This window comes from Geotrypetes seraphini, chromosome 8 (assembly GCF_902459505.1).
Source record: "Geotrypetes seraphini chromosome 8, aGeoSer1.1, whole genome shotgun sequence".
Lineage (NCBI taxonomy): Eukaryota > Metazoa > Chordata > Amphibia > Gymnophiona > Dermophiidae > Geotrypetes > Geotrypetes seraphini.
Genome location: NC_047091.1, coordinates 114559228 through 114571716, shown reverse-complemented (window position 1 = coordinate 114571716; position 12489 = coordinate 114559228). Strand labels below are relative to the sequence as shown.

General features: G+C 42.9%; 1 protein-coding gene across 1 annotated transcript in view; it reads right to left on the bottom strand.

Annotated features, from left to right (window-relative positions):
- Nucleotides 1-11760, bottom strand: part of LOC117364477 (nuclear receptor ROR-beta-like) — a 95269-nt gene extending 83509 nt beyond the window's left edge. Inside the window, exon 1 of the mRNA XM_033953696.1 lies at nucleotides 11467-11760. Within this exon, the coding sequence (XP_033809587.1) occupies nucleotides 11467-11473 (7 nt within the window). The 5' untranslated portion in view covers nucleotides 11474-11760. The remainder of the gene's footprint in view (nucleotides 1-11466) is intronic.
- Between the last annotated feature and the right edge of the window lie 729 nt (nucleotides 11761-12489).

The window sequence follows — 12489 nt, the reverse complement described above, 5'->3', positions numbered from 1 at the left end:
TAAGTTGCTGGAGGCGGCAAATCTACTAGATGGCCAAAGAAAAGCATTCAAACAAGCAGATATTAAGTCCTGCATCCTACTTTTAACAAAACTCATAAAGCTGCTGCAGGACTTGAGCGGCACTAAATACCTCTTCAGTATTTTTGTTTATTTTCCTCTCTAGTGTCAATGCCCAGTTTTAATCCATTTGGTCCCACGCTAAGGATGTCGCATTTATCTCTTGCACTCAGTTTTGCAATGTTCTGAATATCATTTTTTGCAATGATTTTTGCAAAGGTTAGTGTGAGCTACACTTAACATCACATGGATGACGAGAAGATCTTTGCTAGAGTAAGGCCAGGAATGGTGTGGTTGTCTGTGAGCTCTTGAAGGAAAGACTAGGAATCAGAAGCATATTTCAGTCAAGTAATTATCCACTCCTTATATTTCATACACTTAAGTACAGGCTGTACAAACACAGTATCTCCCTGAAACAGCTGAGAGACTGCATTGTATATCCCGAGCACAGAAGCATGACAACGAAGGCCAAGAGTCCACTGACCATCTTCCTTAGCTCCTCTCAAATCATGCATTTTAACTATGAAAGAAAAAGTGATTTTGCAACCTTCCCATTGTATGTGCTCTCCTTCTACTTTACCTGTGTGGCAAATAGGCAGTATTAATCAACTATTTCACTTTAACTGTTTTCTAAACAGACAAGGCTGCAGATGAGACGTTGTACAAAGATGACCCTGCAGCACGAGTGCTCTAGTTTCTGCTGACTGAGCACCTTCTGTCTAAAGCAGACACGTGGCTTTTCACTAGTGATTCTATGATCCGACTATATTATGACGGACAATCTGTGCAATACGTTCTAGGCTGCCAACTGCCCAAAGTCTGGTAGAAAGATGGCCTTAAAGCAGGGGTGTCAAACTCAGGCCCGCAGTGTAATTATATTTGGCCCGCAAGAAAATACCAAATGTCTACTAGAGCTTGCCAGCCGGGTATGTCAATGTAGGACAACTATACTATCTTCACGATGTGTTTCAGTTGTTTTTAGACCTTTCACTTTTTTAAAAAAATTGGGTTTTAATTCATCATGTGACCATCGATTTCTTTAGCGGGTTTTTTTGTGCCACTTTTTGCTTATGATTAAGGCAAATGTCATGTGGCCGCCCCTTTTAAAAATTGCTGGCATTTTTCAGGCCGGTTTTACTTTCAGTTTGCTCAGCTCAGAGCTCTACAGATCATCTCTACTAGGTAAGAGCCACCATGGCTTTATTTAATTCTTTCTTTTTACTTTTAATGTGCACATAGTTATTTTAAGTTATCTCAAGTTCCCATAAAATATTAGTTGATGGCTTTTATGTTTTCTATAGTCTATTGTCACCCTGTGACATTTGTTAGTGCAGGACAGCTACACTTTTTATCATGCTCTACAGCAGAGACTTTTTATTTATGTATTTTTAAACCTTTCTGCATGCAAAGTTTTGTTATTTATTTTTCACTATATATATTTATATATATATATTTTTTTTTTTGGGGGGGTGGGTAGTTTATTATGTGCCCGTGATGCTTCTTTGGCCACTTTTATGTTTACACTCTTTTAGTTTCTTTTGCCAAACCTTGTCCTTAAAACACAATTACGACTATGGCACTTGTTTTGGTTGGCCTGCAACTTTGTACAAGTTTTTAATTTTGGCCCACTGTGCATTTGAGTTTGACACTCCTGCCTTAAAGGAAAGCTGGATTCATGTTAAGAGCCTGTGGATGGTCATTATTCAATATAGGATGCCTTGGGTTGGCTTTTCTCAAATGTCTAACAAAGATGAATGACTGACTTCTGATGGCCTAAATTTTCAGTCAAGGAAAATATTTAAAACAATATCTAGCAATATGAAGGTAAACAAGTCTATAATTATTTCTCAATTCATTAGTTTCAAGCGTATTTGTCTCTTGATACACTGCCCATTAGGAAATACCATCTAGACCAGTGGTCTCAAACTCAAACCCTTTGTAGGGCCATATTTTGTATTTGTAGGTACTTGGAGGGCCTCAGAAAAAACAGTTAATGTCTTATTAAAGAAATGACAATTTTGCATGGAGTAAAGCTCTTTATAGTTTATAAATCTTTCCTTTTGTCTAAGTCTTAATAATAATATTGTAATTTATAGCTAAAGAGACATATGATCAAGAAACTGTTTTATTTTACTTTTGTGATTATGATGAACATACCAAGGGCCTCAAAATAGTACCTGGCGGGCCGCATGTGGCCCCTGGGCCACGAGTTTGAGACCACTAATCTAGACCAATGTGTCTCAAAACTTTTTTTTAGCTCTGGCACACTAAACGGGGGAAATGTTTTTTTGTGGCACATTATAAGTGAAAATATAAAATTGCAAAAGCAACAAAAAATTAAATTTGAGAGTTATTTATTAAAGTTTTAGTTTAGTTTAGAAGGAGGGAGAGTGGGAAGAGGGGGGATTTTATTTTGATGAGAATGCAATTTTGCAGTTAATTGTTTGTATTTGTGTATTTTATTGCATTGTTTTTGATTGAAAATCAATAAAGATTTTAAAAAAATTAAGTTCATTAAGCTATGTATGTAATAATGTGAAACTAAAGTAGACAGAATAGAATCACTAAACAATGCGATGGATGTGCTTGTTTTTGAGTGCAAATTAACTCAAAGCGCAGCTCGATAGTCGACAAACAAACACGCATTTCATCATCCACCATCTGCAGTCATTCTCTTTTTTTCAGTTTAATTTCTGTCAGAGTTGAAAATCCAGGTTTGCAAAGATAAGAAGATCCAAACAGTAACAAAGCCTCGATTGCTTTGCTCCTCAAGTTAGGATAACTACTGTATTTTCACGCAGATAACGCGCACCCGTGTAAAACGCGCACACGGGTATAGCGCGCAGAAACCACGATTTTATGTACAAAAACTTTTGTATACCGCGCTCACGGGTATACCGCGCATGCAGCCCGACTGTCCTTTCGCCCGCCCCGACTCTCCTCTGGCCACCCCGACTCTCCTTTCGCCCTCCCTGACTCTCCGTGCGCTGTCCCGACTATCCGTTCACCCTCCCTGACTTTCTGTGCACTGCCCCGCCTCTCCGTGCGCGGCCTGAGGCACATGGTCGGGTTGGGCCCATGTGCCTCAGGCCGCGCCCCCAGGTGGGACCTAAGGCTCCAGGGCCTATTCTGATTGGCCCACGCGCCTTAGGCCCCACCAGTAGGCGGAGCTTTGGGACGGATGGGCCAATCCGGCCTCATTCCGTCGTTGGCTGCCTGCCGGACAGGCGGGTTTGGCTCCCGTCTGTCCGGCCAACTACCAAAGGTACGGGGAAGGGGGGTGGGGGTGTCGTGGGGGTCGGCCAGGGGGGTCGCGGGTCGGCTGGGGGGGCGGTCGGAAGTTCTTGGGGGGGGCGGTCATTGGAGGGAGGGGGGTTTGCGTCGAGGGCAGGAGGGCCTGGGATCCCTCCTGCCCGTAATGTAGTGCGGGGTGGGGGTAGGGGGTCGCCGTGGCCAGGAGGGTTTGGGCTCCCTCCTGGCCCGATATTGTCGGGGAGTTGGGGAGTCGGCCGGGCAAGAGGGCTTGGGCTCCCTCTTGCTCCGATCGTGGATGCGGGTGCAGGTGGGAGCGCGTGCGAGCGGTCGTTCGGGGTGGGGGTGTGAGCGGTCCTGCTGGGGGGGGTGAATCGGGCGTCGGGCGGGGTGGGAACTATGTAAAAAAATTTTTGTATACCGCGCTCACGCGTATAACGTGCGAGGGGTATGCGCGGTAGGTAAAAACGCGTATAACGCGCGCGTTATATGCGTGAAAATACGGTACTGTATAAAAAAAAATTACTTGCCTTTAGTTTTCAATAGCCAATCATATCAAAGAATGATCTAGACAGTTTACATTAGTACTTCTGGTGACATTAGTACTTCTTTGTTAAAAGGAAAAAAAAGCTGATTTTGAATGATTTGAGAACTGAAAATCCAGTGCAAGGGGCAGTATGTTTGCTCTTCTCTCTATGTGTACACTGGCAACATAGAGTCTGTTACCTGGTAAAGCCTGGCCTTGATACCCTGAGACTTGTGAAATCCTGAATCCTGACTGGTAATTTTTAGTCAGGAATACCAGATAGCTCCAAGCCATCAAATACAAGCCTGGTTTTTATCCTACTGCGCTTACCAGCTTGCAGCTCTAATTTTCCTAAACAATTTTCCAGGTTTTAAGAAAAGTTTGGACAATTTCCTAGAGGAAAAGTCCATAGTCTGTTATTGAGAAAGAGATATGGGAAGCCACTGTTTGCCTTGGATCAGTAGTATGGAATGTTGCTACTCCTTGGGTTTTGGCCAGGTACTAAGGACCTGGATTGGCCTCCGTGAGAATGGGCTATACTGGGCATGATTGACTATTGGTCTGACCCAGTAAGACTATTCTTATGTTCTTAATGCAGGAATGTAAAAATCTGAATGCAATGGGATAAAACCAGGGCTGATTCACCCTCTCCCTGATTACATAGCTGTGATACACTTAGGGGCTAATTCCCACAGGTTATGTTCCCATTCCAAGTCTATGAGAAAAGACCAGGATATATCAAGCTGAAGCTGTTTCTACTTGGCCTCTTCAGCTAGTGTATAAGAGCCAAAGAGCATGGACAACTGACAGCCAGCCTTTATAAATGAGATCATGCAATCATTCAGGCCCAATTTCAGCTTTTATTCCTGCATGGATTGTTTGTTCCCTTTGGTTGTCTACTTCCTTGGCCTATGAATAAAACCCAATCAGGGGATAACATTCTACCTCCTAAGTCCTCAAGTTCTCCAGGTTTAGGGATAAACAGTGCGTCTGAATTTTAGCAGACTTCCTTTCTTCCAAGCATCTCCCCCCCTTCACCACCAAAATTGACCCAGTTAACATATTTCTTTACATCACCAATACCTGGCCTGCATGACGAGAAACCACAGAAGAGGCGAGATCATTCCTGACGCAAAACTTGCAGAGAGAGTGGAAGGGAAGACTGCTAGTGAAGGATCCCAAAGACTAAAGAGCAAGTATCCTTATTAGGCTGCTTGACCTCTCTGCGGTTGATTGGATCTCTCTTTGTTACTACTACTACTACTACTATTAATTATTTCTATAGTGCTACCAGACATACGCTGTGCTGTACAGAGTCACAAAGACAGTCCCTGCTCAAAAGAGCTTACAATCTAAACCAGGGGTGTCCAACCTTTTGGCTTCCCTGGGCCGCATTGGCTGAAAAAAAATTTTCTGGGGCCGCACAAATGCGCAAACGCTGCAACAAAACAGAGGAGGGAGCCAGCAAGACGGTAAACACCCAGGGGCAGCAGAGGAAAACACTGAATCGCCCTTGACTGGGGCCGTACAAAATACTTCACGGGGCCGCATGCAGCCCTTGGGCCACAGGTTGGACACCCCTGATCTAAACAGACAAGACAGACAAACAGGATGTCATGGATACAGTTAAGGGAACAGTTAATTAGCAGTCATTTATTTATAAGATTTGTAATAAGATTATACCCCCCCTCCCCGTTAGCTTTGCCGAGAGGCATCATAGCATAAATAGAGGTTACACTATTCCGCCAGAGAAACTGAAGTGTTGGACCTCAAAAGGAGTTGGTCTGCAGAGGCTGAGGCGTACTTAAGCTAGGAGAATGATGTTAGAATGGCTTTCATTCATAAGATGGCCTATAGTGGACACCTGAATATATCATTCACCGCATGGAATGGACTGTTTACTTCACACATGCAAACTTTAAATCTGACTTCATGGCTCCTTTCTGAAAGCTGCCTAAAATTTATTTGAAAAACTAGCCAGATAGTAAGTGGCATAGTAAGGTGTGTGTGTGTGTGTGGGGGGGGGGGGGTGCGGTCCACCCCAGGGGCAGTTCCATCCTTCTCTCCACCCCTTCCCGACCCTCCCTGCCCTTCCCTTCTCTCGTACCTCTTTCATTTTCCCTGCGCGAGCAGTATTACTAACTTGCTGCCCGTGTCTGTGTCGCCTCTCTCCAATGTCACTTACAGGCCCCGTCAGAGGGATAGCCAACACAACGTGGGCAGCAATTTCGTAATGTCGCTCGTGCCTGGAAAATGAAAAAGGTGTGGAGGGAGGGAAGGAGGCATGCGCATGCCAGGAGGAGTTTGGAAGGGGCAGGGGGAGGGGGCGGAGTGTCTCCGCCCCGGGCGCCACCCACTCTCGCTGCACCACTGCAGATAGCTAAGGAATTACCCAGACAGAGCTGCAGGGCTAACTGTTATCATTACTGAATGAAACTAAGCAAAGCAAAAAGGCATTCTGGGAAACAGGATTAGGTCAGCAAATGGAAAATATATCCATACATTTCATTTTCAAATATATGGGTATATTTTTTAGCATGCAGTCAACCCATAGAAAAAGAAGTGGCAAGGTTTGCAGCTAGTTTGATATCTGTGTATCCTCCAGTTCAATGGCTCTTAAACCTGACCTGGGGAACCCCCAGCCAGTCGTGTTTTCAAGATATCCCTAATGAATAAGCATGAGGCAGATTAGCATATCTGTCACCTCTATTCTAAGTGAATCTGCCTCATGCATATTTATTGTCATTCATTTTACTAAGGTGCGCTAGCGGTGTTAGCACATGCTACAATGCTGCGCGTGCTAAACACTAACGCCTCCATAGAGCTTGCGTTAGTATTTTTCGTTTAGCGCGTGGTTTGCCCGCGCTAAAAACGCTAGTGCACCTTAGTAAAAGGAGCCCTAAGAGTTCACTAGAAAATCACTGCTTGTGTGTAGAAACTTTCCACCAAAAAACTCCACAGTGAAACCTGAGTTGGGGGGAGTCCTTGAATTTGTGTGTTGCATGTTTAAGAAAAAAAAAAAAAAAAAAAGGTGTTAATGTCCAAGTGGCAAGGCAAGCTATGTTACATTATAAAGATAAGAGATGGCAACATTGATGTGGCTATGATTGTCCCATGGTAACCCTTGCCTACCCTGTGGCATTTTGGTTATGGGTCTGAGCATGTCATATTTTTCTAAATATTATTTTGAATGAGGAGTGGACTTGTGGTTTGTTTGTTTTTTTTGGTGGAATGCATATTCATTAGGGATATCATGAAAACCCAACTGGCTGGGGGGTCCCCCAGGACAGGTTTAAGAACCACTGCTCTAGTTGATTTTCAAAGAAAACATACACATGTAGTTTCATGAGCCTGCTGCTGGGTCTTCATGCCTGATTAAAAGGTACATAGCGACCAAAGAACCTGCACACCTTGTACCTAAGCAGCTTAGTGAAAATTGTTCCTGTTTTATCTAGGACAGTTCTCAACCCAGTCCTAAGGGACACATCAAACCAGTTTGGTTTTCAAGGTATCCATAAGGAATATGCACGAGATAGAATTGCATACAAAGGAGGCAGTGCATGCAAATTTATCTCATGCATATGCACTGCGGGTATCCCAAGCATGGTATTGAGAACCCTTGCATTAGAACTGTAGGAGGTTACTGTATATGTATTTGGAAAAGAAACATCCTTTCAGCAACATCAGGGAAAACACATGCATTCTTTCTATGTGACCAGATCTTCACCCACCAACAATCTCATCCTTATTTGCACATATACAGGAAATAAAGAGAGATATCCCTTATAGATATTTTACATACTTTATTTCAAGTTGTGTTATAAGTTACTTCATTAATGAGTGCTGCTTCAACTACTTATGACAGGTTAATTAACCCAGACCTATATAATATATACAGTATAATGCTTTTAAATTATGTGTTCCAGGGTTCCCCAAACCTGTGTTGGTGATTTGATACTGCCAGTCAGCATATCAAGATACCCATAAAACATATAAAGTACATGAAATAAATTTGCATATGTAAGGTTTTTAATGTATGCAATATTTATTTCATACATCATAATTGATTTCTTAAAAATCCGACTGGCTGTGGCATATAGGAAATGCTGAAACATGCCTTCTGCATATATCTCAGTTAACCGGCACCCATGGGATTGAGTTGCTTGTGAGTTACTATTAAAGATAGGTCTAACTAATACTAAACCCCATACTGGTGAGCAAAGGTTGTCCAAGTGACCTACCATAAACTGTTCCAGAGAAACTACCGGACATGGTAGGCAAAACGTGAGCGTACTCAGGTATGGCATGCCAAGTTTACACTTAAATTTCCATCAGAAATTAATTTTTTATTTAAAGTATTTCTTTGATATTTTTTTTCTGGTTGCTTGAAAGTTCTGGTTGCTTGAGTTCCAGTTAACAGAGAGTCTACTGTACTCTCAAAATCTTTCATTTTTAGAATTAGAGCATGTGGAAGGGCATTTTAGAAAGGACATTCAATTCAGTATTTTGCTTATGGATGTCCATTTCTCATATAATTTAAAGCAAGATCTGCTAACATACAGCCTTTTCTAAAATACAAAAGAAATGGTCACCCAAGTATTGGTGATGTCCACCATGAACATCCATTTTACCAACTGAAACGTCCAAACTGGGTAAAACAAAGGACATAGACGTGTTTGTGGTAGCACAGGAAGGCCCCACAGACAGCCTAATGGTTAGAGCAGGGGTGCACAACTTCAGCCCTCACCAGGCCAGGTTTTCAGGATTTCCCAAATGAATATGCATGAGATCAATATGCATTCAATGGAAACAGTGCAAGCAAATAGTTAGATCTCATGCAAATTCACTGGGGAAATCCTGAAAACCCAACTGGATTATGGCCCTTAAGGGCCGGAAGTGTGCACCCCTGGGTAAGAGCATCTGGGCGAGAACCAGGGGTTCAAGCCTCCCTGTAGCTGTTTGTAGTTATCTTTTCCTCTTTTTTTTTTTTTTTTAATTGTTAGGGACAGAAAAATATCTACTGTGACTCCCCTTACTCTATCTAGTGGAGAATTGCTCAATTGGAGCACCTTCTATAACCTGGATATGCCAAATTCCAGGTCTACACATGGGTGTCCAATCTTTTGGACAAGGATGTCCCTTCCCCTTCTGTAAATGGAGCTGCATGTCCATATTTTGGCCTCTTTCTAATTCCACCCAAAACATACCCAGATCATACCCCCTTGCCATATGGATATACTGGTTTCAGATGTTCATATCCTGCCTTTATAAAATTGAGATTTAGACTTCTACATGTCTACCTGATGGTTTTCAGATGCCCAAAACACTGACAGAACTGCTAAACTAACCACTGTATATTTCAAACCAGTGGACTCATTTTTTTTTTTTTACATATTACAAATACATCATGCTGATCCCTCCCAGCTTAGATTTATTAATGTTTATGATGGTTTATGTGCCATATTTTTGTAATATGCTGGTAACATGGCTAAAGATATTTTTCATGTATTACAATGATAGCAGGAGTCTGTCATTTAATTTAACTGTCATTTAATTTTCCAGTACTGCCACTGACACAGTTCATATGTGGAGCGGTGTTCCTGCAGCCACAATAGAAGCCCAGCTCTCAATTGCCCTAACACAGCTGGAATCAATTGAAGCAACCATAATAGTAAAAGGAAGTCCTGAATTTTCAAACAGATGTTTGAAAAATCACACCCTTCTTCAGTTAGTGATTGCAGAGCTCACAGTAATAAAAGATGTCTAATATTTCTGCCTCGTTTACATTCCAGCTATCTTTTTCATACAGGTTGACCAGAGTGTTTGGCTCTTATTTCTAAGATTTAGTAATAGAATCTGCTAGCCAGTGTCCTCCCTCCGAGGCCCAGTCTTGATGGACCAACTTGCATCTCTCGTCCACAGGCTATGCAGAAGTGAAAGCTTCACTCTACTTCTCTCTTCCCTTCCTCCTCCTTCCCCATTCCCAATGACAGATCTAGGTCACTAGAACAACCTTTGCTCACCAGCCTGCAGCACCCTCTCAGTCAAGATGTCTTTGTAAAGGAAGGAACAGGAGGTCTGCAAAGCCAACAGGATTATACAGTGTAAAGCCCCATGCACCAGTCTGTAGAGAATGCAAAAAGGGAATCCAGTGAAGGGAAGAGAGCAGAAGGAAAAGCAGCAACTGAAATCAGTGCTGACAGATTGGGAAGACTTCCATAATAAAGTGAAATGACAAGGGCTGCAACTGATGTACCCTTTAAATGCACCATATGAAAAGTTCTATGCAATAAATTAATAGGATAGGCAGGGAACACCAGTAACAAAACCACCTGTATTCCACAAAAAGAAGTCCAGGAGAATATTTTCAATCCCCAAAAGGTAAAGTCAGAATTAACTCTGTTCACCAGCTGTCAGTCTCTTCAAATTTGCAGACATATTTCCATTGCTATAACCTGCAAAGTGCACAAATTATATGAAACAAGGAACTAAGGTCAAACGCTGACCCTTCCTCTGAAAACTTTCATCCACCTTATGCAATAAGAGAAACCAGCTTCCCTAGCCTAAAACTAACTTTCAGATAGTTCTGTCTCCCTCCAGCTTTCTTGGAATGACCTCGAACCTGACCTGTTTCAAAAATCCACAACAAAACCGGATTCCGATTCAAACGGCGCGACTGTCACGCCGACTTGTAAGTTTAAGCGATGTCCTGATAGATCACAGGATACAACTTACATGCAGCATTTTTAAAGCTCATCAACCAGTATCTTACCAGCCTCGTGTTGAAAGAGGGATTATGAGGCTTTTGTTACTGTAATAACTTAAGTCAACTCTAATCTGCCTATTGCCATGCATAATTAAACAGAACACACTGAGGGTATAATAAGCAGTGTGTATATGAAACAAGTCCTAATTACATGTATGCAGAAACATCTCAGCTATATGGAAGGCTAGCCAAATTTAAACCCCTCCCTAGCAACAGCCAACTTCAGCAGCTGAAATTTTCATGAGCCTTCCTCCTTTAGAGACTGTGAATGCTTTTGCAGTTTCTAAGCCACTGCTGGAAGAGAATGGGTGTATCTCTCTTTCCAAACGTTTGCCAAGAACTTACGTAGGAGATAAACAGTGCAGAAAGTTGCACAAGATGAAAGCGCTGGATGACAAGGAAGGGCTGGACGGGATAATAAATAAACACAGGCGCGCAAAAGATGCAGTGATCTCATATATCGCGCGGTGATTATAGTGCACCAAATGAATGTTTTCTCCTCTCCCTCCCCACACATTTATCTTAAAAAAAATACAGCTTCCATGCGTCCTGCATTCATAGGAGCCAACTTTTCAAAATGATTGGGGATGCGAAACCCAATAGAAATTGCTTCTTCCCGGACATAGGCAACAAGTCTGCTCAATACCGGGGGTGCTGAAGCACCTACAGAGCTGGCTCCTATGCCTGCATTCACCTTGAAGCTCTAAATCCCCAGCACCGACAGCTACTAATCTTCCTTGGCGATGCTGCTACATTCTGACTAGACAAATAACAGACGCTTTCTTCCAGAAAACTCGTGAAAAAATCTTAATCAAAAAAATATAATCGGGCCACGCCTTCCCTTCATTCTCTCTAAAAAAATTACCTCGCATGTTGACTTTCTTTATGAAGTATCCGAGCGGCTCATGAAAACTTGCAGCAGAGGAGATCCAGAAATCGACACTTCCTACTGGATTCGCACAGACGTCCAAGTCGAATCCTTGCCCTTCTTTAATCTACCTCTTAGGAATCTCTCCCGCGTGGCTATCCCAGTGACTTCAGAGGTTGCCCATACGAGACAAGAGCTGAAAGTGATTAGTCTTTACGCCGCCTTCTCGTCACCGGGCTCGCTAGAGTCTGCGATCCTACTTCACGCGGCAGCTAGAGCATGTGGAAATTCACATGACAAGTTCCCGCCCCTCCTATCCCGGGTAGGACTCCGCCCCCGAGGCCCGCCCTCTTTTCCTTTTGTAGCGGAAAATCCCGCCTACTCCTCCTTCTTGCCGCTAAGCGCGCCCCTTTTCCTGAAACCACGCCTATTTTTCCCATCTCCCGCAGCTAGTCCAGTGTCCGCCGGCGTGCTTCCTGCTTTATAGCTGTTGTTGCTTGCTCTTGGCTTGTGTGAAATCGATCAAACAGAAGCCTACGTTTCAAAATTTTTGGGCGTGCTAAATATAACACAAATTTATCTTCCCAGAACACACTGAGAATTTGCTCGACATTGGGGATGCTCAGCATCTATGCATGGGCTTTTAGTAGGATACAATAAAGTCTTTATTACCCGACTTTCACTAATCCGACATCTGGCTATTGGCGTAGTAAGGGAGAACGGACTACCCCAGACACTGGCACCTCTCCTTTTCCTCCTGTGCCTCTTCAAATCTTTGCTGGCCCTGGCCTCATCCCTCCCTCTGAGGTTACTTCCTGTTTGCGGGGACCAGGAAGTAATGTCAGAGGAAAGGATGAGACCCTGTAAGGGATGCTTTTGAACTAAGACCATGTTTTTCCAGTTTGTCCAGCAATTTTTGACCCCAGGTCCCCATTTTTTAATTGAGTGAACCTTTTTTAATCAGTTTTTTTGTTTTGTTTCTGATTAGTGTTAATTAACAGTATTGTAAATACAGATGCC